Below are 24833 nucleotides of genomic sequence, written 5' to 3' on the forward strand. Positions count from 1 at the left end.
TTTTTTAAATGCGAATTAGTTGTGGAGCCCACACTACATCGAACTTTAACGATCCGAACTATGTATTTTTCAAATTGCACCTCATAGATCATCCTTACAAAATATTAACAAAATCAGAAATATTTGAGGCATCTAATTAAGAGTTCAAAGAAATTGACACTTTGTTCTACAAGAAACAATGAAATTTTATTGTGATAATTAAATAGGCAAATGGTTTGAGATTGAATTGAATTTTTGCAAGGATGATCTATGAATCAAGACTTGTAAAATAAACGGTTCAGATAATTGAAAATCGATATGAAGTAGGCTCTACATCATGGATAGCTGGGCTGTCCCAATTGAACCAATGCTTTATTTATTTATTTATTATTATTATTATTATTATTATTATTTTTGCTTTGTGTGATTACTTTGTATAAATTGTGTGATGGCATCAACTAGTAATTTGATCTTGTTTAATATATTGCATATTGTGAAATGTCTCTTTGTTCACCAAAGAGTGGAATTATTGATTGAAATGTTGGAACTTTCAATTTTCTGAAAACCCCAATTTTCTTTTGTGCTAAACCTTAATACTTGGAGTTTGAATTTTGATTTGTCAATTGGAGATCATAACACTTGATCGAGTAAAATAATGGGAGTTTTAACGAAATGCCCGCGGTACTGTTCACTTTAACAAAAAACCACATTTCTACACTAAAAAGTCAAACCTGGTACTATTCACTTTACTCTTTAATTTGTCCTTATCGTTAAAACTCAAAATTTTCAAGCAATTTTCATTAGTTTTCCTAAAAATAAACACAAAATGATAAATATTAAGGTTAATCACATCGAACTTCACCGATCTCTATTTTTTTTTTTAAATGCGAATTAGTTGTGGAGCCCACACTACATTGAACTTTAATGATCCGAACCATATATTTTTCAAGTTGCACCTCATAGATCATTTTGCAAAATATTAACAAAATCAAAAATATTTAAGGCATCTAATTAAGAGTTCAAAGAAATTGACACTTTGTTCTACAAGAAACAATGAAATTTTATTGTGATAATTACATATACAAATGGTTTGAGATTGAATTGAATTTTTGTAAGGATGACCTATGAATCGAGATTTGCAAAATAAACAGTTCAGATAATTGAAAATCGATATGAAGTAGGCCTTACATCATGGATAGCTGGGCTGCCCCAATTGAACCAATGCTTTTTTTTTTTTTCTTTTTTTGGTTTGTGTGATTACTTTGTATAAATTGTGTGATGGCATCAACTAGTAATTTGATCTTGTTTAATATATTGCATATTGTGAAATGTCTCTTTGTTCACCAAAGAGTGGAATTATTGATTGAAATGTTGGAACTTTCAATTTTCTGAAATCCCATTTTTCGTTTGTGCTAAACTTTAGTACTTGGAGTTTGAATTTTTAATTTATCAATTGGAGATCATAACACTTGAGTAAAATAAGCACAAAATGATAAATATTAAGGTTAATCACATCAAACTTTAACGATCCCTATTTATTTATTTTTACATGCGAATTAGTTGTGGAGCCCACACCACATCGAACTTTAACGATCCGAACCATGTATTTATCAAGTTACACCTCATAGATCATCCTTGCAAAATATTAACAAAATCAGAGATATTTGAGGCATCTAATTAAGAGTTCAAAGAAATTGACACTTTGTTCTACAAGAAACAATGAAATTTTATTGTGATAATTAAATATGCAAATGGTTTGAGACTGAATTGAATTTTTGCAAGGATGATCTATGAATCGAGACTTGCAAAATAAACGATTCAGATCATTGAAAATCGATGTGAAGTAGGCCCTACAACTAGTCCCATTTTTACCCATGGAAATCCATTTGGACAAAGGCCTTGTGTCACACACACACTCAGCAAACTAAAAAACTATATCACCTTGGTGGAGGAATTGCAATATAAGAGAAACAAGAAAACTTCGAGAAGTGTTTTGGAATGCAAACAAACCCCTTTTCCAGCTCCAAATCTTAGAATGAGAGTTAAGTCACTAACATTAAAAAATGAACTCTTACTTTTAATTTAGTATAAACTCTTTGCTACAAATAGGCTTTTCAAATGCACCACTTTCTCCACAACAATTCAATTCTCATCTACCACGTTACAGACTTTAAGTTACAAACAAGATGGCCAATCCAAATAGCTACTACTTCCCATTTTTCCCTCCACCACCTCCGTCCCCGGGGGCAAATCCTCCAAGGCACTCAACCCCACCACCTCCTCCATCAGCAAAACCACCAAGTCAATCAACCCCACCACCAACTCCGTCAGCAAAGCCACCACGTCCATCAATCCCACCACCACCTCCGTCAGCAAAGCCTCCAAGTCACTCAACCCCACCACCACCTCCATCAGCAAAACCACCAAGTCAATCAACCCCACCGCCGACTCCGTCAGCAAAGCCGCCACATCCATCAATCCCACCACCACCACCCCCGGGGGCAAAGCCTCCAAGCCCCTCAACCCCATCACCACCACATAAGCCATTTAGGCCACCGCCGCCACCTCACGTACGCCCTCCGCCACCACAATTGCCACCATCACCAACCCCGGACAATCATCCCACCGTCATAGTCATTGTGTTCATATCATTAGGTTCCGTTTTCTTCCTTGCATTCCTTGCAGTTGCCCTACTCTGTTACATCAAGAGGAGAAAGAAGAAGACAATCCAAGAAACCGACTTCATTCACATCGACAAACACCGGAAGATCAAGGAAGCCATTGTCGAAGGTCCCAACGGACCCCAAGCCGTGGTGTTGTCGGTTGAGGATGATGTCCATATCGACGAGGAGATAAGGAAGAATGAGACAATTAGTCACGAGGGTTTGCATGGAAAAGTAAAGAGTTCAGGTGTCCAATCAGATACCGAAATCGTTAACGTCAATGAACATCGGAAGGTGAAGGAAGACATCGTAGAAGGTCCGCATGGGTCGAAAGCTGTAGTGTTGACAATTGACGACGATGTTCATATCGACGAAATAATAAGGAAGAACGAGAGGGTTGGTAAAGGTTTGCATGGCAATGCAGAGGCAGTGAATATTGATGAGCCTTCAACGAGTTCACAGATTGGTCAGCAATAATAATCTTGTATGCACATTTGATGAAGTCGTGATTAACTCATGTAACTAATAAAAATTCATCACTGAAAACTGATATATATTTGACTGTTCTTTTTAAGATGGATCTGTAAAGATTTTACTTATGTCAAATAAGCTGTTTCATGTTTGAACCAGCCTCCCTCAGGCTAATGCAACTAAAGTCCTTTGATTTTTAATAGAACCAAGTCACTCAACGTAACCACCATCGCCCCCGGTGAAAAAGCCGGCACTTCCTCAACCCCACCGCCCCCACCACCCCGGGGTAGATTTTTTTTAATCTTAACTTTTTTACTATTTATTTAGTTTTTTGTTAACATCACTTTTTCCGCACAATTCGATCAAATTTTTTTGAATGAGGAGATGTGGAAGAAGGTTGAAGAAAGCCTAGAAAAAATTTGAATGAGGAAGTGTTTTGTGTGAGAATTAAAAGGAAAAAAAAAATTGGTAGATGGATGAACAAATGTCATGCCTATATGCGAAGGGGTCTGGTTTTTTTTTTTTTTTTTTTTCAAATGGTATTTATTCGATTATTTACAAACTTTGGATTAATGTATGCATGAATCTTGACCTTCCAAATATATAGGCCTCCAACTATCGCTTGTTTGGCGAGTAATAGGCATATTTGCGCGTGAACCTTTCTCTTCTTTTTCCTTTGAGGAGCCCACATTATGCATCTTTACCTGCATTTTCCGGTGAGTGGCAAAATTTGCAACTTATACAGCACCGAGACTGGAGCAACTTCCGGCTGCGGGAAATGTAAACGTTGCTTTACAATCCCATTTGGAAGATTGGAGATGCTCTTAGAAGCACGGTTGTGTTGTCTGCTTACATACTTTCACTGTATAAATAGGTTGGGAGCTAGCTACAAGCTTGGCCTACCCTTTTCACCTACACAAACAGAGGAACATGAGAGATGTCAAATGCAACCAAACAGAAGGACTCGGTAGGGACAGATACATGACAGTTTTAGTTGGAATGCCAACCAAAAGGACTCAAGTCAGTTGTTTATATACACGTAAGGATATTGCTTGGCGAATAAGAATTCATTCCTTGTTGAATAAGGTTGTGACATTTAACTTAGGTTTAAATATTTTATTTCTTATTTTTATGTCTACTTTGCCCCTTTGGCGAATAAGAAGAAACAATAAATTCCCTAACAGTGTGTTTGGATGTGGAAAAATAAGTCGGAAATTAGGTACAAGTCGGGATTTGAGGGATTGGAATTCGATTTTTTTGCGTTTGTCAACTTGACGCCCATAAATCAACAATTGACGCATGGAAAACCTCATGGAAATTGGGGCTCTAATTTTTGAGTTCAAATTCCGCAAAAGGAGTTCTCATTTTACAATTTCAATTGAGAGGGAAACTGTCTCTTCCAGCGACCCAAAAGTTCAGATAAAACTTCACCTAAAACAAAAAGAAGAACTACAAAAAAAGAAGAAACGAACTGCAATACACTCCACTCTGAGAATGAATTTATCAATTGTGTGATGGTTTGGGTTATCTGAATCTGCTAATGAATGGAATTTGGTGATGGGGCGGCTGTGCTTGAGATTAGATGGTTGGTTGTGTGGCTGGGTAGGTAGAGGCTATGGGGTGGGGGGTATGGATGGGTAGTATGGACTAGAGGAGCGTGTTTGAAATAGAGAAAACAGTGGCTTTTGCACAATTTTTTTCCCAAGAGTTTGACCTTGGTACCTTTGGATTTTGGTCTCTATGCAGGACTAGTTGAAGCGAAGCAAACAAAGGCAGGTATTCTTCTTGACTAGCCTTCATGCATGTGCTTACGTCCGTGTGCAAAAAACATTTTTTGAATTACTGCGTGCTACGCGTGATTTACACATTTATATATTTATATGCATGAATTGCTTTAATATCTTTTTTTACGACAGAAAGAAAGTCAAATATTTGGACTAAATGAATAATATTAGATCATGCTAAAAGAAACCTCTCATAAACCAATCAAAGCAGCTGAATTCACATAATAAAATAGGTCTTTTAATTTCCATCTACATTCTATTGAATTTACATTAAAAATAGAAAAAATAATATTTAATAAACAACTGATTGAATCACATTATTGCTAGCCCATTGTGAGGCTAAGTCCACTCCCCTCCCACTTAGTGCAGATAATATCGTTTGTTAAAAAAAATCATTTGACAATTAATTGAATCACATTATTATGCGCTTGTGAAAGATCTTTTTTATAACTGGCACTACGCACCACTTAAGATATTTTGAACGTGTTTAAAAATAGAGAAAACAATATTTAATAAACAACTGATTGAATCACACTATTGTTAGCCCATTATGAGGCTAAGCCCACCTCCTTCCCCCTTAGTGTAGATAATATCATTTGTTCAAAAAATAAAAAAAATTGACAACTAGTTGAATCACATTATTATTCACGTGTGAAAGACTTTTTTTCATAACTGGCACTACACTCATGTTAAGATGTTTTGAACGTGTTTAAAAATAGAGAAAATAATATTTAATGAACAATTGATTGAATCAAATTATTGCTAGCCCATTGTGAGGTACTAATTAAAAAAAAAATTAAAAAAAGAACACTGTAAAAAAAAAAAAAAAAAAAAAAAAAACTAAAAAACAATGTTTATATGACGAAAATGCATAACATCTAAACTAAGTGCTATAAATCAAAGGATGTTAGAATATGAGCATGAGTATGAATCTACGGATTAAGTTATTTGATTCAAGATTAGATAGGAAGTCTTATTGGGAATGGATTTGTAACCCCTGTTATGCTAAAACACTATGTGTAATGAATTGGCTATGATTATGTTGTATATAAAGTGGCCTCTGCTCTCACAATTTGTACGTGCTCTATTCTTTGGACTAAGACCTATTATTAGTTAAGAGCAGACTGATTACTGAAGAGAGGAGAAGGTGCACTTCCACTTTGCTGCAGAAAATGGACATGGCAGCTTCTTCAAATTCATCTACAGGTAAGGTTTTCTTTATGTTTTTAAAGGATTATGAACATGGATTTGTGTTTGAACTTTGAAGTACTGTGGTTCATATTGCATGTTTCTGGAAATATGTTTATGTTAACAAAGGAGGTATACATAATCACACAAAAAATAACTGTAAAACACTTACAAAGAGCCTCGGCCGCCTACAAATTTAGAGGTAAGCGAGCAGTGAGAAGAAGACTTCAGCCCATATCTGTAATATGACCGTGTTTACATTCTCCCAAACCATTTTGTGAGGCGTGTGAGGACACCCAAAAAAAAAAAAAAATGCGATTCACAATACCGTGATCAGCGCAAGTTCTTTAAAGTGTGAATTGTCAACTTCCTCACCCCAGCACTCTGAAATTGTTTGACATACAAAGAAATTGATTTTTAACATACATGACAAAAGTAGAAAAATGACCAAAGACCTCGAATTTGAGACGGAGGCTTTAATCACCAGATGACAGCTCCCCAACTGACCAGATGAATGACCACCAACCTTGCATGGCCCTTCGACATAGATACACACTAATTATGGATGTACCAATAGCTAGTGATAGGTTGCCTGTAGAAGTACTTATCGGTTTGAATGAATGGGCTGTTGGATACTTTGGGACTCCCGCTAGGTTTAGTTTGAGAGATAAGAAGCGTTTGGCGGTGACTCACCACAGCCTCTCAACAACCATCCTCCCGATCGACGACCGCCTACCCCAGCTGGTCCGATGACGTAGCCCCCGTCTTGCTGAAAAGGTCAGAGAAAACTAAGGGACCACTAAAGGTAAATTCTTTTTCTATGACTTTTGCTTTAGAATCACTCAAAGACATGAAATTTTTTCAATTGATCTCACATGCTTTATTTGTTAAATTCATAGGTATTAACAGCCAAGTCAGGAGAAGAAGATTGTCATGATACATAGACAACCAAACTAAAAGAAAAAGAAAAAGAATCAAAGTGTTTCCCATTCAGCAGGCTCAATTGAAGAGAGTTCCGTTTTGGCAAATTTTGTTAGTCTGTGGCCGTTATACAGTCCTGTTCCAGACCGGAAGTGTTTGTTCGCTCCTGTTTTGGAAGTGTTGAAGTTTGTCAGGTCCACAAGTCCAGTTTTCATCGGCTTGATCCAGTTCAATTTGGAAGCACTCCGGATAGTGTCTATGTTGGTGATCGAAGGCAATGGTGATATAAAAACTTTCACTATCTTTACACCTCTACTTTAAGAGACTCGCAAGTTTTTTGGTTAGAAATTTTCTTCTGTTGCATAATTCAGTGAGGCTCTTAATGTTAGACTTAAAAATCCTTGTGAGTTTTGTTTGGAATGCTCGAGCTTGAGGGTTTTCGCCCACTGTTTTGCTTGACCTACTCCATTGTATTGCATTGTAACACAAGTCGTTGTTCATTGTTTCGACACAGGCTACTTCGGGCTTGGATAAATCTCAACTTGGGGATGGGGAGGTTGTTGATTCAGTTGCATTGCCTTCCATTTGCCTCCCGTTATTGCTGATCTTGTGATTGTTATAATCGAATGCTACGGTTATCATAACATTGTTGAATGGTTGAATTGTTGTTTTTGTTTAACCAAACAATAGAATAGACTTCATCTCCTACGGACGTTGAATTTAAACCTCCCTCCCTCTGTCTTTATCGTTTTCTTTGTGTCTCCCAAGCTTGTTATTCTTTGATAAATTTTTGCTCCAGTTTATATGAGGAATAGGTTATTTGTTTGCTCCATTTGAAATTCAAGCGTTTGGATTACAAAGTTGACACCAAGATACCAAGAATTTAAGTTAGAGATTTCAAACAAAAAATATATCAACTATACTTTTTTTATGTCGTCCGTTCATTTTCAATCCAACAATTCTTATCTGGATGTGTAAATAGCATGTGTACCGTGTACATGAGAGAAAAATCTGTTATAGAGCATTGCCCCGTGCATTCATGCAAGCATTGTAGTTTTTAATTTTTTATTTATTACAAGTTTTACTCATGCTAGGTTGTACTAAGGAAAAAGGAGGGTGTGAATCGAAGAAATAGTATTGAAGATGAAGACGCTAACCATCCAAACCATCCACCACTTACACAAGCAAAAATTCTCTCCCACTTATCTTTCACAAGTGAGCGTTTAAAATTTGACCAAATAAAATTTAAGAGATTTAGTTAAATCTCAACCTTTATTTTGTGTTTTGATGGTCAAGATCAAGAGAACATCACTGCACATGCACCGATAGTTTTCCATGCATTGGTGTTGCGGTGAGTGGATGGAATTATTACCACTGTCTAATTAAAATAGAGGCTTGGCCTTAATTGTGGCACGGCCTATTAGTTAAAGGCTTGATCAGTTTCAAGGATATCTCTTGGGTTAGTGACTCGAGTGAATTTAGTCTGGGGGAATCAAGAAAAGATGGTTTCTCAGTAGTCCTTAAGGAAATTAGGATGGAATGATCTTAACTAGTTTGAGAGAGGGTGTACAAAAGATGTATCGTGTTAAATACGAGCCTCGGTTTTTATGTGTACGGTTGTACTTTCCCTAAGGATTAAGGCAAAAAAGAAACACAGCGATTTACTCTAAATCCTTCAATCAGGGAATAGATACATGATAGATTGGTAGGGAGAACGAAAAAACATGAAGCAAAATACGTTTATAAATTGAAAAATGGTAGGGAAAATCATAAACCATATCCTCTCCAAATTTGCAATACCCTCAAAAATCAATGTAACCATACTTATTTTAATGAACAGCAGATAGATGTATAAGTTCCCTCCATTAACAAGTAACAAGTCACTAGTTTTTTCTCTTAATTCTCCATGCGGATGACGCACCGGATGGACTGTCCAGAAAGCATCAAGTCGAATGCTTTGTTGATGTCGGCGAACGAGACCGAGTGAGTGATAAATTTGTCCAGTTCCAGTTCCTGCAAAGATCAACACAAGGTGAGTCTTACCGCATTATCGGGTGGTTTCACAAAATTGATTTCGGAAATAGAAGGGGAAATGCCACCTAAAAGCTTAGGCCTTCACATGAAAAGGCCACAGAAACTTAGATAAGCTAAATCATCGGGTGGTTCCACAAATTTGGTTGAAAAGGAAATATGAACTACCTTGTTCATGTACTTGTCCACAACACCTGGTAGATCGGTGCGGGGCTTGTAGTTACCGTAGAAGGTACCCTTAAGAGTCCTCTCGTTCAGGAAATTCATTGGATGGGTTTTGAATGCATCATCTTTGTTTGGCACACCAACTAGTACCGCAAGACCCCAACCCTAAATTTAGAAAGAATAGAAACAAAGAAAAGTAAATTTTAGATTTGAATGGTAATGTTATTCTAGCATTATATCCAATTAAACAACAAAAGAGGCTTACATCATGAACACATTCAAATGCAGAAATCATCGCCTGAATGCTTCCGGTGCACTCAACGCTCCTATCAACTCCACCATTGGTCATCTCAGCAATCACCTTTTAATCAAAGCCAAACGTTAGTCGCTGCTGATAGCCGATAATTATTAACACTAAGTGGAAGTACTAAAAAAGAAGAGAAGGACCAAAAGGGGAAAATGGGAATGCTTAGCTCTAAGTGATCAGACACAAACATAAAATTAAATTGATTTATGTAACTAACCTCTTGCACTGGTTTGTTATAATCTTTCGGATTCACAAATTCATTCACCCCAAACTTCTTGGCTGCCATAAAGTATAGAAACCATTAGAAATTATCTAGTGAATGACATCTCAACCAGACATGAAGAGCTAAGTCCTTATTCGTTGAATAGATGTATGATCGAATTGACTGACCTTCTTCAAAGCGATTGGAATTCAAATCAACACCGATGATCCTTGAACAGCCCGAAATCCTTGCACCTTCGGCGGCCTAAAAGAGTAACAAGATGAACAAAAAATCATTATGATACTCCAAACTATCTAAAAAGAGCCATAATAGAGGAGCAATAAGAATGACTTACAGCAAGACCAACAGCTCCCAATCCAAAAATGGCAATAGATGAACCCTTTTTCGGTTTTGCAACATTCACAGTGGCGCCAAGACCTTCAAATACACCAACGAAAACAATAATTGATTACTCTAGAAAGAAAAATTGAAAAACCATTAATTTCTGATTGTAAGTTTATAACTGTTAAAATGTGAGAAGTCTTTCAAACCTGTGCATATTCCGCAACTAAGAACGCAAACTTTGTCAAGGGGAGCAGCCGGGTTGACCTTAGCAAGGGAACCAACATGACAAACGGTGTACTCACTGAAGGTGGAGGTGCCAACAAAGTGATAAATTGGCTTTCCATCCTTCGAGAACCTGGACTGGCCATCATTCAACATAGTACCCCTATCAGTATTGATCCTCAGCAGATCACACATGTTGCTTTCCTCCGACTTACAGTGCGTGCACTCCTTGCACTCCCCAGTGAACACAGGGAGGACATGGTCACCCGGCTGGAGTTCAGTTACACCCTCGCCTACGCTTTCCACAACTCTAAACACAAAATGACAGGCAAACAAAATTTAGAAACGTAAACACACTGCGTAAAATGGAAGCAAATACGTAGTTAATTACAAATTATGTAGCTTTAATATTCAGAGATCATGTACATACCCTCCAGCTTCATGACCGAAAATGCGAGGAAACAGTGGTTGTTGTCCCTGTGACATAGCATATATGTTTCAGTTTCAACTTGACTAATCAATTGCAGGTTATGGACAAAGCATTATAATTTATAAACATGTGAAAAGTCATGCTTAATATTAAAGTAGACATGGCATTAAAAGTTGAAATTTTTACTTTGGCTTCCCAGAAGTAGACATCGGTGTGGCAAAGAGCGGTGAAGAGGATCTTCAAGCGAACTTCATGTTTCTGCGGTGGTGCCACCTCCACTTCCTCAATTGACAGCGGCTTCCCCGCTTCCCATGCCACCGCGGCTGCAACCGACAAGTCAATTTCTTTTCAATCAATTTTCGAAAATTTCAAAACTAAACTTCATTACTTTCTTATGAAATCCACGAAAACCAAATCAAAATAAATCCTCCTCACCCTCACCCTCATCCTCATCCTCAACATCATATAGAATTATAAACAATATTTAAAAGAAAATAGAAAATCCCAAGCATCTTTATATTAAAAAGAAAAAGAAAACAGCACTAGGATCATGCAAAAGGATAAAAGAAAGAGAATTGATCACTCCAAATGCAAATGTATAAGCAACTATTATTCATGACCATCACTTAAACTATAATATGAAGGAAATTCATTGTTTCAACCAAATATTAGAGAGAGAGAATCCAACAATGGCTGTGTCAAAAATTAAACAAACAAATAAAAATTGATTAAAAGGGGCAAATTCCCATTTTCAATTATAAAAAAATAAAAATAAAACTAATGAAAAGGGTTTGAAAGCTTTGAGTTTTAACGATAAGGACAAAATAAAAGATAAAATAAATAGTACCATGATTGATTTTTTAGTATAAAAATATGATTTTTTTTATTAAAATAAACAGTATCGTGAACTTTTCTTTAAAACTTCAAAAATAAAAAAAATGAGATGACATATTCCAAACTTCAAAGTCCCATCATCAGAAAAGAGAATCTAAGTCTAACAAAAGTGATCAACGAGAAACATGATCACGCATGCCCGGAGCTCGTGGTGAACATGACGATCGATCAAATCGGTAAATCAATCGATCAAATCATTGATACAGAACGCCTGGATAACTTGACTAAAGGAGAGAGGGAATGGTTGGTGCGCTCACCTTTGCACTTGATAACCTGACCAGCCGTTGACATTCTGGAATGAGCTTCTGTTTTCTTGTGATGATTACTGTATTTTTGTAATGAGCGATGTGATTGATGGCGTTCAAAAGACACTGCTTTTGGTTGTGGAAACCGTCGGAAGTGAATGGCAAGTATTTATAGTGCTGAAAAATAAGACAAAACCGCTCAAGAAAAGTGGAAAACCTGTACGAAAATACCATTTTCCACCAAAAGCTTATTACTTGCAGCCCAAACAAAATTCTCCGTGATTAATTCTGTGTGTGCGTCGATGAAAATACCAAAACCACTTTTGATTTTTTTTATTTTGCCGGAACCACTTTTGGAATGAAAAGCGGGAATTGCTTGTTTTTGCGCAACTGTAGTTTTGTAAAACCAAAACCGCCAATGGATTTGGGAAAACGACTGTTTCTGCCTTTGGTTCCAGCGGCGGCGCCTTTGTTTCCGTCGGATTTGCCACGTAATTTTTTTTGGTCAACACCAAAATATTGTAATTACAAGTGTCAAATTTTCTAATGTACTTAGTTTTGGCATGATTATCGACCAACCAAGATAATTTTTTTTTCAACACCAAAATATTGTAATTACTAGTGCCAATTGTATAATAAGTCCAATATTAAAGAAATGTTATAGGCATAATTTACTGAATAATTATAGAGGTTACAAAGAGAGGGGCCGTGGCAGAGAAAGAGAGATGTGTAATTTTGAGGTATGTATTATTTCATTCCATTGTGTTTATTTATAGTAGTAGGGAAAGTAAATCTCTTATTCCAATAGTATTACAACTCTAATAAGATAATATTTAATATAAGAGATATAGTAGAATCTCATAAAGATATTCCAGATATGATAGAATTTAAACAATCTGTAATACCCTGCAAATTTTAAATATATGAATATGTGGAGAAAATCAAAAATTTATCGATAGATGAAAAAGATGAAAATGCCCTAGTTGGTTTAACGAAATTATATGAGGATGTATTTTATTCTCATATATTTTTCATCTAGTTGGTTTAATGAAATTATATGAGGATGTATTTTATTCTCATATATTTTAGCATATTTATGGACATATTTGGATGGAGCTTGATCTCACGAACGCGTAGGTGCAAACTGTTTGTGAAACGGAGTTTTAACGAATGAGTTATTAACAATCAAAATTAAGGGCAAAAAGGTCATTGAACCACTTATCTGGAAGAATCCAGAAAATCTGAGATGCCACGTGTGTGGCTGTGATGAAGAGTGAGGGAGAGAAATGAGAGAGAGGGGGATCGGATGGACCAGTGAAAAAGGAAGGAAATGAGGGAAAGGAGGGGAGGAAAAAAGAAAAAAAAAAAAAAAAGGGGAGCTGGGTCTCTCTTGACCCGTGAGGCTTGACCAGCGGGTGCAGGGGTTATTTGCCAAAATCCACCATTTCTGAAACGTTCTCTTCCAATTACCACTACCATTAGACTCCCTTTGAGGCCTGGAACAAAGCTCATGCATTGGTTGGGGCATCCGATACGGTTTTGGAGTCGAATCAAGAACACCCAATTTGTTTGAGGGTTTCCAGCGGTTCGAGGGTGATTTGAGGTGGTTCTCAGCCAAATTGGATTTCGACCCAGGTATGAAAGTCGTTCCTCTCATTGAACTCTACTTACCTATAAAATTTTGTAATTTTTGGAAATAATTGGATTTTTCCGACAAGTTAGGGTGGTCGATTGCCACGTACGGCGGCGCGTGGCCCGAGACCCCACCTTTTCTTCCTAGGTTAAATTGGATATCCTGATTCCATATGTGACATTCGAGTTATGAAATCTCATCCCATGACTATAGTTTTGATAAAAACCACCACTTGGACATTAGGTATCGACGATCCGACCGTTGGATCATCACCAAACTTTAATACGTAATAGTGTGTAATATTTGAGGACAATAAGAACTTACGGACAATAAGAACTTATGGATCTTCCCGAATTGGATTTCTAAGTTTGTAAAATCAACGTTGACCGCCACTTGATTTTGCGATTGGTGAAGATCTAGCTGTTGGATCGTAATGGAATTTTAGTATGTTGTTTTAGAAGCATAATGTGGATGTTGAGAAGTTACGAATCATAAATTTGATAGCCGAATCCAAGACTTCTTGTGGAGAATAATTAGACAACATATGAAATTCTCCTGCAAATATTCATTAATTGATGCTTATCATTTTATCAATCTTGTAAAAAAAAATTCAATTAAATTTCAACCTTGCTATTTCTTCAGAACTAAATTCATAGTGAATCAACTGTAATAATTAAATATCAAACTTGTCATTTATGTAAGTTTTTTTTTTTTTTAGTACATTGATATTTTTATATTAGGAGGAGGGTGAGTTTGGCTAAGCCACACAATGGGTAACCTAATTTGATACTGAATTCGCCTCACGAGATTCAGACATAAAACTGCTCACCTCTAAGCGAAGAGAAATATCACCAGACCGTAATGACAAACCCTAGCTAGCTATGTTTAGATATAAAGCTTCGACAATAATACTAATTACCTTAGAATTAATTTCTATTTAAAAAACAAAGGGTTATAAAAATGAAGACGACTACAAAATTTTGAGAGCAACATTGACTTATGGAAATTCGCCTGCAAGTTTAGTCCAACCTATTTCTAAATTCTCGATATGTTCATGCAAGAGTGAGCCATGGTTGGTTCTTTTGATGATATTAAGAGCCTTTTTTTCTAGTTAATGGAGTTTTAAGGGTTTGAATTTAGAGCGAAGAAAACCATACTAATTCTGCATAGTACATGGAGGCCGTGGAGGAGATGGATATAGGTGGATACGCAAGGACCGGGTTTACACCATAGAGGGAAGCACTAGGGCCAAGTTAACTTGTAATGAGGAAAATCAATTATAATACTGAAACCTCGATTTCTCAGACATTCTGACCAAGCCTTTTTTGGTGGCGTGCAGACATACTATGCCAATTACACATACTTCATTATTCATTGCTTTAATTCATTAGAACGATTGATCGAACCAGTTTATATTTTTAATTTTACTTTTCAACAACGCAGGCAGGCAGGCACCTTTGTTGCTTGCTGTTTCAACATGGTTTTTTAAAGCATAATGCATCCTACATAGCCATGTGTTCTTATTTGTATAACATCGATCAACATTCTGATTTTGGTTTCTGATTACGAATTCAAACCATGAGGAATCGCAACCTTCAATAGTTTATTGCTCGTTTACAAAATTCAGAATTTTACACCTTTAGTCTGGAAATAAAAGAGTTCAACTGCAAACCACGTATTAAATGGTAGTGTAGGTGAAACCTATCATCAAAAACATGCAAATTAAGAAAATGCCAAATTTTTATTGCAAAATAAGTGTTTAGATTTTGCGAGGTTTCCTTTCCCAAAGAGAAAGACAATAAGAAGAATGAGGATTTGTTTGAGGGAGTTATGGAATAAGGTGATTCAAGGTGTGTGAGACTATGACTCAATACTTCTACAGCTCCTCCACTTCACCAAGGAGTTAGCAAAGAGATGTCATGATAGTCCAAGTACCAAAGGTGACTTTTGGTACATGGATACTCTTGATCAAATATCTACCTTGGCAATTGCAACAAGGAAGATTGACGTCCATCCGGATCAGTCAGAAGATTTTGGCAATGGCGGATGAAGGTGTTGCAATTTTCTAGACACAAATTGGAAGCTAAGGTGACTATAGAGGTAAATTGTAGATAACAATAGAATCCTGGAAGAGGCCTTTCTTTGGTTGAAAACATGAAGAAGAAGATCAGGAAGTCGAAAGCTTGAAGGAAGGTTTAGAAGTTTTTGAAAGAAAGATGAAAACAAAGGCAAAATCTGAGATATTTATAGGGGACCTCTCAAGCAGATGGAAATAGGGACCAAGTGGTCCTAGGACCAAGTGGTCCTAGGACCACCCGAGTTCAGAAAATATATATGTGAATGTCTTTCGAGGGTCTTCCGAATGTTTGGTACATGTCTTTTTTGTGCTTACTAAATATTTGATGTAATGCATGCTAGACATATGTAATGCATGCTAGACATATCACGACATGTTGCATTGACAACACTTGACAAATTCTCTTTATATTACTCATTAAAATATTCATTAGACAATTATCCATCCTCAAGCGAAACATCCTTTCAAATACATAATTCGGAGCAAAGGTGGAATCATGGATTTCTAGAGCCAGAATAGCATGATTGGAACACTTACTTCAAAAATTTAATTATAAACTAAACAGCTCTAATCAGATTAAACTGCTCAAACGGACAGGTGCGACCACATCTTGCTATGTGCCAGAAGATTTTGAACCCATTTTCTAGAAGGCACGCTTGTCGCTGGTAATAAGTAATTATAACCATAATGCTATCCCGCAGATTTCCTTTTCTGTTTTTTCTTTTTTTTTTTATTCCTTCTTTCCCCTACTTTCTCTACCCCCCTCTCGCTCGGTCTCTTCTGCTTCTGCCTTGTCTCTCTAAAAGTCCTCTCTCTCCTCCTTCGCTGAACGGCCCGAACCACGACGCCGTTTCTTCTCACCGTCGACCTCGCCCACCTCGCCATCACCCGGCGAACTTCCTCTTTCAACGCCTTCAAACACCCCGAACGACAAAACCACCTCTTGCTTCTTCACCAGTTCACGCAGACCACCGCCACCACTTCACCCAAATCCGACGAAGGGCGCCACAACACACGTGTGAATCTTCCTGCACCACCGGTCTCTGCAACGTTTTCCAAAACCCGCTTGACGGAAGGTAAGCGAATTTGGTATTCTGGATTATATTGGAATTGAAATAGGTTTGGTTTCAATAACTTTTTATGTTATTAAAGTTGTATGCTCTGATTATTTTGGATTTTGATTTTGATTCACAAATTTCTGATAAAACCCCAACAGAAATTTAGGAACGTGTTTTTTTTTGGGTCTTCTTGCTTCTGATTTTTTGGGTATCAACCAAAGACTGACTTAGGGAGGGTTCAAGTTTTTCGACGTAATTGTTTATTTTTGTAATTTGATTATTTTGAGCTCTTATTTTCATAATTCTGTTTTTGAAGGAATTAATTGTAAATTGTTATGTTGAATTTCAGGCACGAAGCCTGGAGAGAGTTTTCGTCTGCACCAATAAGTAAAAGATTCGTTATTTTCACTCTGGACTCTGGAGACTCTGGATGGCATTTGTGTAGCCATTAAAAGGTTCATAAACGAGCGGAACACTATCGAAAACGGGATTCCGTCTGAGGTAGTACTCGATATTTGCTAACATTGCTCTTCTTTACTGATTTCGGTTGACATTGTGAATGTAATTAACTTTTGAATGTTTTTTGGTACAAATTTAGTTTCGAATTTTGGGTTTGCCTGGATATGTTGAAAAATATATGCATTTGAGAGTGTTGGGGACTCACAAATGCTGTAGGTACTGAGTTTTGGGTACCTTCTATTAATTCAGATTCATATTGGGATATTGATTCTGTGAACAATTAAATAGTGGTAACTTAGTATATTAGCTATGAATATTGGCTTTAAGTATAATCATAGATTAAGGTTTTCTAGATTTAGGGATTTTGGTTCTTGACGTTTATTCCAAATCTTGTGTTCCAAATATTGTTTTTGTTTTCATTTTGGTAAAATTTAGGGAAGAACGAATTCAATGATTTTATTTTGTTTTTGATATTACTGATATGTGTGGGAAATCATCAAATTTGATTTTGAGCTTGTGCTGCTTGTCAACCATGTGTAATGCTGAATGATGAAACAATGATTAACAGCCGTCTGTAATGATTAACTCAGCTTGCACTGCAAAACACTTGCTACTGAATTGGAACTTAGTTCCTTTGTTTCTGGCTTGGCAGGAGATTGGAGCATGCGAGATCAAGCAAGCAGAGTTTTTGTTGTTTTGTTATTTAAAAGGTTACGTTTTTTATTTAGGAAATTTTGGATCCGAGATATGCCCAAGGTTAAGTATTTTGGGTGGATTTGAATTTAAAAATTGTTTACTTTGTTCTTTTTGCTTGTAATTTAAAAAGTTACGTTTTTTATTTAGGAAATTTTGGATCTGAGATAATGCCCAAGTTTAAGTATTTTGGGTGGACTTGAATTTAAAAATTGTTTACTTTGTTCTTTTTGCTTGTAATTTGAGTATTTGACAATAGGTGAAACTTCTCCCGAGTAAAAGTGCTGTTTGTTTGTGTTTTTAGTGCGAAGTAACAATGATTTGTAGAAATCTGAGCTTGTGCTGCTAAGTAACAATGATTGTGTAGAAGCTGACCATATGTAATGATTAACGACTATGTCATACCATATGGTTTTGGTTTTATTTTTTGTTTTGGATGAAGTGAATGCAGACGACATGTGTTTTGCATTTTGTTTTAGTTTTAGATATTAGAGAAGATGTATGGTGTGTGATGCTGCCTTAAAAGTCTCGGTAGCTGCTCTGCATAATATATGGTTTTTGTATGAAACATGAATCTCAGATATTGATTTGTACTCAGAGACAGGTTTAATGTGGGTATCTGTAATTGGGATTTTGTTTTTTTTTTTTTTGGGAACTAAGTAATTGGTTTATTATTAGAATGAAATGCGGGATCTGTAGGCTGTTGCCAACCCTTATAAACTTTTAAAAACTTTGTGGAATTATAAACTTATTCATTTCAATGCGGGCATCTGTAATTGGTATGGTATTATATTTCATGGACATGACATCCGGTTAAATGTTTCAGTTCTGGGAAGTGTTTAATTGTTCATTGGCGACAAGGTCACAAGGAAGAGTGCCGTCCACCTAGCAGAGTTCACCAGAATATTGGTTTGAGGTACAATGATCTTCCTACCTTTTCTATCTGATTATCAAAATCTTTAATTTTGTGTACTTTTATGTTTCTAAATTCTAATTTCTCATAAATATTAAGATGGTCAAGTAATTGCAGAATCACATCCTTAGCACTTGTTTGTGTGCCTTAGTCATCTCTTCTTCAGTTCATTATTTCAAGATAGTATTTCTCCTTTTTTATTTGCGTTCACATTTGAAATAATTTCCCATGATTTGGGTTTCTCTGATTGATAAAAAAAAATGTGGACTGCTATGTGTTTTATACAGATTTCTACATAATGTCTCAAAGCACCTCTAGGAATGTAGCATCTTCTATGGCTACATCACCATGTCCTCCACAATCACCACAAGCCTTACAATCACAATCATCATTGCCTTCTCCAAATCCCTCCTCATCAAGAAAAGCACTTATAGAATTAGAAGGTCCGTGGACCTGTGGACGAAAGAAATAACAATTTTTTTACAAAAAAGGGCCTGTGGACCCGTAGGAGCTGGATGAATTACCTTAATGGCTCATTTATTACTGAACAATAGGAATTGAATTGAATAGGAGTTGGAATGGGGATAAGTCAAAATCGGAGTTGGAATGATGTAAATTTTTTACTATTTCACCTGAATCGGAATGAAAATATTAAGATTACTAAAACTCCCTTAATCTAAACAGTAAGAAAATCAAGACTTTATAAAACAACTTCATACTAAGATATATATATATATATATATATATATATATATATATATTTAAGTTTTACTTGACTATTGCTACTGAGTATTACATCATGATGGTATTCATCTTTACTCATTGTGTGACTTAGCCGACTTCCCTCTTTTTAGAATAAAATATATTTTTGTCTTTATTAAAAAAAAAAAATGAAGTTTTACTTGACTATTCCCATATGTTTGATTTTAATAAAACTTGAATTCTTTTATTTTTTAAAGGATAAAAAAACTCATTCACACAAATAGAAACACTAAAATAAAAAATAAAATAAATAGAAAAAGCTTCTGGCACCTTCACGGATCACCAGAAACCTCTATACTCTCTCCCTCTGCATCCTCAACCTGTTTTCAGAAGAATACATTCGATTAACTTCTTTTCCTTCAAGGAACTTTCTCCCAAATGCTTTCATCGTCTCCCTGCTGTCTGGAGTTTGTTGGTTAGAATTGTTGGGGTGGTTTGTGGTGGGTCTTGGCAGTCTGGGAGGTGGTGTGGTGGTCTGCGTTGGTTAGGGGGTGGGTATGGGGATGGGTGTGCTTTGGGTGGTTGAATGGTGGATGGCAGATGGAAGGGGCTGAAAAAAGGGTAATTCCGGTCTGAATCCGGATGTTGGCATTCTTCCGGAATTCAAATCTCACCTCCAAGTCAGTATCTGGATTCCGGGAATATCAGGAATCCAATTACTGATTTTGGGTGGAGCCCACTAATATTTTCAAAAGTTTAGTAAACGCCAAAATCGCTTGGGGAAGAACTCAATTCCCTTTCTTTTACCTCTATTCCGGGTTTTGTAAACACGCCATAATTGTTCTGGGTTTTTCACGGCTTTAATTTCCACATTAAAATATTTTCCACTATCCAACAGAAAATCCTCCATTTTGGGTTTTTGGTACTAAGATTTGTGTTCTTTTTTACCCCAATTTTAACGCTTTTTGGTCTGCTTCGTAGGAACAAAGAGTTTTGATCGAAAGCAATGGATCTCATGCCGTTCAAGCGGGACGTTGACGAGCTGATAGATGAATTTACTAAGGTAAAGCTTCCTTTTTTTTTTTTTTTTTTTTCTTTCATCTTATGTTTTCTGTTGTTGATTTATTTGTGGGTTATCTGCAAATTGTTGCATGGAGTTTTTTTTGGGGTTTTGTTCATTGATTTTTTTGTTGTTGGTGAATGTGGGTTTTGGGTAATTGGCAGGCTGAATCAACGAGTTTGGCTGATATGAAGAGGATATGGCTTTCCAAAAAGTTTTCTTACATTTACGAGGCTCGGCCTTCTACCAACTTAGCCTTCTTCATGCAGTCATTGTATGCACATTCGATTGGTAGGCTCTTGCCCCTTCTAATCGGGTTTACTAGTTGATTAAACTCATAGATAACTTTATTTTGTTGCTGCAACGTTGTAAGTGCACTTTATTTTGTTGCTGCAATGTTGTAAGTGCAAGCTTATTATTCCGGTGGAAAGTTGTTTTGGTGACTAGCATTGCTGCTAGTCACGGCAAATGTTGTGTTTGCGGCTGAAGAGAATCTGGAGATAGAACCCGAAGTTGAGGAAATACTGAAGGTAGGAAGCCCAGGGTGAACCAGTGAGGTGTTTAAGTTTTGAAAGCTAACCTGTCAGCAGTGGGTTCTTCATTTTGGTCTTCTGAGTGTCAAAGTATTTATTTGCTGCAAATCGTGCATTGAATCAATTAACCATCTCGTCCATTAATCGGTTTTTTAGTTTTTGGAAAATGTCTTAACTAGTACCTAATTATCTAATTCTTTCCCATAGACTTAAAAACTTTAATATATAAAGGGAAGACTTCAGTTAGTGGACATGTTTTAGCATGTGGTTCCAGCTTGTTGAATGTCTAGTTGAATTTTTAGTGCACAGTTTGGCAATGATGAGTTTTATGTTCCAGCCTTGCTAATCTTTTTCCCCTTTTTCATATAATTTTTCTGTGGGATGCTTCATGTTATCAAACAAATGCAAGTTAAATCCCACTATTTTAGTCAAATAACAATTTCCTTACGATGTGATACTCGTATTTGCCAGTTCCAAGTGCAACTTTTAGTTCACAATTTCTGAGTTTCATAAGTATGAACTCTATGTTTCAGTCTTGAGAATCCTTTCTTCCCTTTTTACTACGTGAGCTATCATTGAGTTTCATATGTCATATTTCATATCATCTCACATGAGACACCCCAGATCTTGTTTGAATACTGGTGAATTCGAACTTCCAATATGGGGTTTTGCATTATCTGTTATTCTATTGCTCAGTGTTCGAGACTAACTTTTATATGCTTTTGTGCAGGATACATAGTCGACACAGCTTCTTTATCACACAGAGTGGGTGGACTCTATTGCCTTTTCTGTCTCTATGAGACTCAACCATGCAAACCTCCTTTCAAGATTTATATATCTCTTGGTATGTATGTAGATTTTACTTTGAACAACACACCACCAGATTAAATGGCGCTACTCTCTATAATTTAATATTCGAAACATAGGCAAGAATGCATTATTTTGAGTGAGCATATGTTTCTATGTGCCTTGTATGTCCCATATAAATTTGAGAAGGTTGGTTATCAGTTCATTATCAGTTACAAACTGAAGGTATTTCTATTACCATTTTCAGAAGAGCTGAAGAAACTTCGAAAGCTTGTTATAGACGCAAAGGAAAACAATATAAAAGTGGTATCTTCCTTGGTAAGAAAAATGCTAGAAAAGAATGCTTTCCTGTTTGGGTTCGTGGATACAAATGAAGAGTCTTTTGCAGAGACAGTAAACCAACTGACACAATTACAGAATGCTCGAGTTCAAGTTGCCTACAAGGAGTAAGTACAAACATATGTTTTCCTCTACCCCTACATTAACAGATATATGTTGTGACATTTATAAACCACTTGATATTTACTTACTGGTTATTTTCTTTCATTTCGACTAATAGGTTATTTGCTAACACTAAGATTGAGGACTTTCTCCACATGGACTTGGTAAGTTAAAACAATCCTCAACTTTTTTCCTGTCGATTGGGTGATAACATATTTTACAAAACGCAAATTGCAATTCATTTGCAGTTCCTTTGCAACGGCTTCAGGTGTCTAAAGTCCAATTTTTTCTCACGTATACCAGGGAATGGAAGTTGACCTGAATACACTTAAGAAAATGTCAACAGAGTATGCAGAGGCCAAGAAAATAGCAATTACGGGTATCTTTTCTCCCCCGAACCTCCCCACCGCATTTATTTCACCACTCCTGCCTGTAATATAAATCCATCTGCACCAATGCTAGTTTCTCGCTTGCTTTTTGCCATTGTAGTTGTTACCAATTAATCGTTTCTTTATTTTCTCTCTTTCAAATTGAATTCTTGTTAAAGAGGCCAGCAAGGTTGTGGACGTTGGAGATATAAAGCACATTGCAGAAGGTAAGGAACTGGTTGGAGATGTAGCGGAGAAGATGGTTGGGCAATGGGATTCTCAAAGAGAAGTCTTTTATCGACAAACAGGGGTAAACCAGCGACAGCTGCAACTGATGAGTGACGATGACAATGATGACTTTGATAAGGAACTGGAACAGCTGCTATCTGGAGCAGATTATACAAGCAGTTGAAATTGCATTGTTTTCTGCAGATGATAGTAGTGAGCCGCAGCTGGGCGGGGATGATGGTTTTTGCTCTGGCTGATGTTATCGTGATTTTATTTTTGATACTGAGGCCTCCACTTGGGATTTTGCTGAAGAAAATGGTGAAGTCCAGCGGCTGGGTTGTTTCGGTACTTAGTGGGTTTGGACCCAAAATATGAAGTATGAATAATGGCAGCGGTGATCTCAGTCGATGGATGAAATTTTTTTGAATAGTGTATGAATAGAGGAAGGTAAAAGAAGTATCGCTACAATAACTTTCATTACTTTCGATTAGGTCAGGGCCATTCCACTAAGTTAATAAGTCACCCATTTCACCTGTTAATGCTCGTTAATTGAGCCGGCGTGTGTACGGTGTGCGTGTGAGAGAGTTTGAGGACACCAAAAAGTTTATTTGGTAATGACACATTAATGTGTTTTCATTAAGTTCTATGTAATATATTAAAGAGAGTTGTTATTAGCATTTCAAAAATCTTATTTGGCATTCTATACACTTGTGAAGAGTGCCAAATGAGATTTTTGGAGTGCTAATAACAATTTTTTATATTAAAAAGTGTACTTTGAGGTAATCTAAGTTGCAGGCAGATGTAGTACGTAATGAAATGCTAATGTTTATATTAATTATGTATGAACTTTTGCCATTTTTTATTCCTTTTTATTCTTTTCTTTCTCCATTTGTTATTTATCCAAAAAATATGTATTATTCTTAATGGGTGAAATAGGTCGGGTCGGGAAGGCTAATGCATTAATTGAACGGGTTGGGTTTGAGTTTGAGTTCTTAAAGCATTAAGATAATGAGTTTGACACGACACGATCCGTTAAGATAACATGTATGACATGAAAATGACACAAAGATGGCAAACACTACCCGTGTGCAAGATCTATCTTTAGTCGACCTGACTCATTTTTTTTAAGTAGTTCATTACGGATTTTACATGAAAATTTGTACTTTTTGTATTTCTTACGTGCAAGTAAATACATATACAAGTTAAAGAGTGAAATGATTTTCTTATTCATATTTTAGTAAACGTAGTGAATTCAAGAATTAAAACAAGGGAAGTACACAAAAATAACCTATTTTCTTAATCTTGGGACAAAAGTAGGACAAATCGGCCATGCACACTAGGCCTAGCAAACGGGTCGTGTCTGTCGTGTTCGTGTAACATCTATTATCTTACCGGGTCATGTCGTGTCACACTTATTATTTTAACAGGTCCTTAACTGGTCGGGTCACTTTACCCAACAAGTAAAGTGACCCGACCCGTTATGACCCTTTAAGAAAAATATTTTTTTCTTCTTAAATTTGTACATACCACACACTGCCACATAAATATTACTTCAAAACATTAAAACACATTTATCGTTTAAGTACTAGATCTACACTCGAAAATAAGAGTCTAATAAACAAACATCCATACACTAATAGTCTATTCAAAAATATTAAATGTGCAAGGATATGCACAATGAAAGAGTTTTTGTTTTCAAGGTTGTGAAGTCTTTCTCAAAAGTTTCAACCTTACCAATAGAACTCAAAGCTTGCATGCTATTCCTTTTACAAAATCCTCAATTTTCATCGATCATCATGACATAAGATTTTGTGGGATCCACTAGTGTAAATATTTTAAATTGAAGATCGAATTCATTCATTGTATTCATATAGGGTCAAGGAATGTAGCTGTAAAAAATCATCAAAATCGGAGTTAAAATAACTGTTAAATCGTGATTTTTCGTTGATAACCGTTGAAAAGTTTTGTCCCGTTACTCGATCTCTAAATGTTCTTTTTTTTTTTTTTTTTTTTT

At 36.3% G+C, this 24833-nt stretch overlaps 3 protein-coding genes and 1 long non-coding RNA gene across 4 annotated transcripts; 3 read left to right on the top strand and 1 right to left on the bottom strand.

The window, feature by feature from the left end:
• The first annotated feature begins 2165 nt into the window (after positions 1-2165).
• Positions 2166-3119, top strand: LOC137725105 (protein TRACHEARY ELEMENT DIFFERENTIATION-RELATED 7-like). Its single transcript, XM_068463700.1, has one exon. It carries the CDS (start codon positions 2166-2168, stop codon positions 3117-3119), a length of 954 nt encoding a protein of 317 aa, XP_068319801.1.
• A 3466-nt stretch (positions 3120-6585) lies between these two features.
• LOC137721462 (uncharacterized) lies at positions 6586-7574 on the top strand. Its single transcript, XR_011066643.1, has 2 exons — positions 6586-6890; positions 6985-7574. It is a non-coding gene; the product is annotated as an uncharacterized lncRNA (long non-coding RNA).
• A 1209-nt stretch (positions 7575-8783) lies between these two features.
• LOC137726125 (alcohol dehydrogenase 3-like) lies at positions 8784-12009 on the bottom strand. The gene is made up of 10 exons (XM_068464999.1): positions 11860-12009; positions 10895-11031; positions 10709-10755; positions 10263-10588; positions 10067-10149; positions 9900-9975; positions 9727-9788; positions 9468-9563; positions 9206-9367; positions 8784-9019 (listed from the first exon to the last, which is right to left on the bottom strand). Exons 1-10 carry the CDS (start codon positions 11891-11893, stop codon positions 8903-8905), a joined length of 1140 nt encoding a protein of 379 aa, XP_068321100.1. The 5' UTR covers positions 11894-12009; the 3' UTR covers positions 8784-8902.
• A 4277-nt stretch (positions 12010-16286) lies between these two features.
• LOC137727016 (uncharacterized) lies at positions 16287-23362 on the top strand. Its single transcript, XM_068465968.1, has 10 exons — positions 16287-16633; positions 16965-17116; positions 18594-18683; positions 20364-20445; positions 20607-20733; positions 21706-21819; positions 22030-22228; positions 22342-22387; positions 22527-22602; positions 22771-23362. Exons 4-10 carry the CDS (start codon positions 20389-20391, stop codon positions 23001-23003), a joined length of 852 nt encoding a protein of 283 aa, XP_068322069.1. The 5' UTR covers positions 16287-16633; positions 16965-17116; positions 18594-18683; positions 20364-20388; the 3' UTR covers positions 23004-23362.
• Positions 23363-24833: the final 1471 nt, after the last annotated feature.

Source organism: Pyrus communis, chromosome 2, assembly GCF_963583255.1.
Source record: "Pyrus communis chromosome 2, drPyrComm1.1, whole genome shotgun sequence".
Taxonomy (NCBI): domain Eukaryota; kingdom Viridiplantae; phylum Streptophyta; class Magnoliopsida; order Rosales; family Rosaceae; genus Pyrus; species Pyrus communis.

Bases quoted from the DNA above. Each gene is read 5' to 3' on its own strand.
- LOC137725105 (XM_068463700.1), top strand. From the start codon at position 2,166: ATGGCCAATCCAAATAGCTACTACTTCCCATTTTTCCCTCCACCACCT.
- LOC137726125 (XM_068464999.1), bottom strand. From the start codon at position 11,893: ATGTCAACGGCTGGTCAGGTTATCAAGTGCAAAG. The intron at 10,756-10,894 runs GTAAAAATTTCA...GCTATGTCACAG, and splicing joins TCTACTTCTGGGAAGCCAAA to GGACAACAACCACTGTTTCC. The intron at 9,976-10,066 runs GTAAGTCATTCT...TTACTCTTTTAG, and splicing joins TGGGAGCTGTTGGTCTTGCT to GCCGCCGAAGGTGCAAGGAT.
- LOC137727016 (XM_068465968.1), top strand. From the start codon at position 20,389: ATGGATCTCATGCCGTTCAAGCGGGACGTTGACGAGCTGATAGATGAA. The intron at 20,734-21,705 runs GTAGGCTCTTGC...GCTTTTGTGCAG, and splicing joins ATTGTATGCACATTCGATTG to GATACATAGTCGACACAGCT. The intron at 22,388-22,526 runs GTAAGTTAAAAC...CACGTATACCAG, and splicing joins ACTTTCTCCACATGGACTTG to GGAATGGAAGTTGACCTGAA.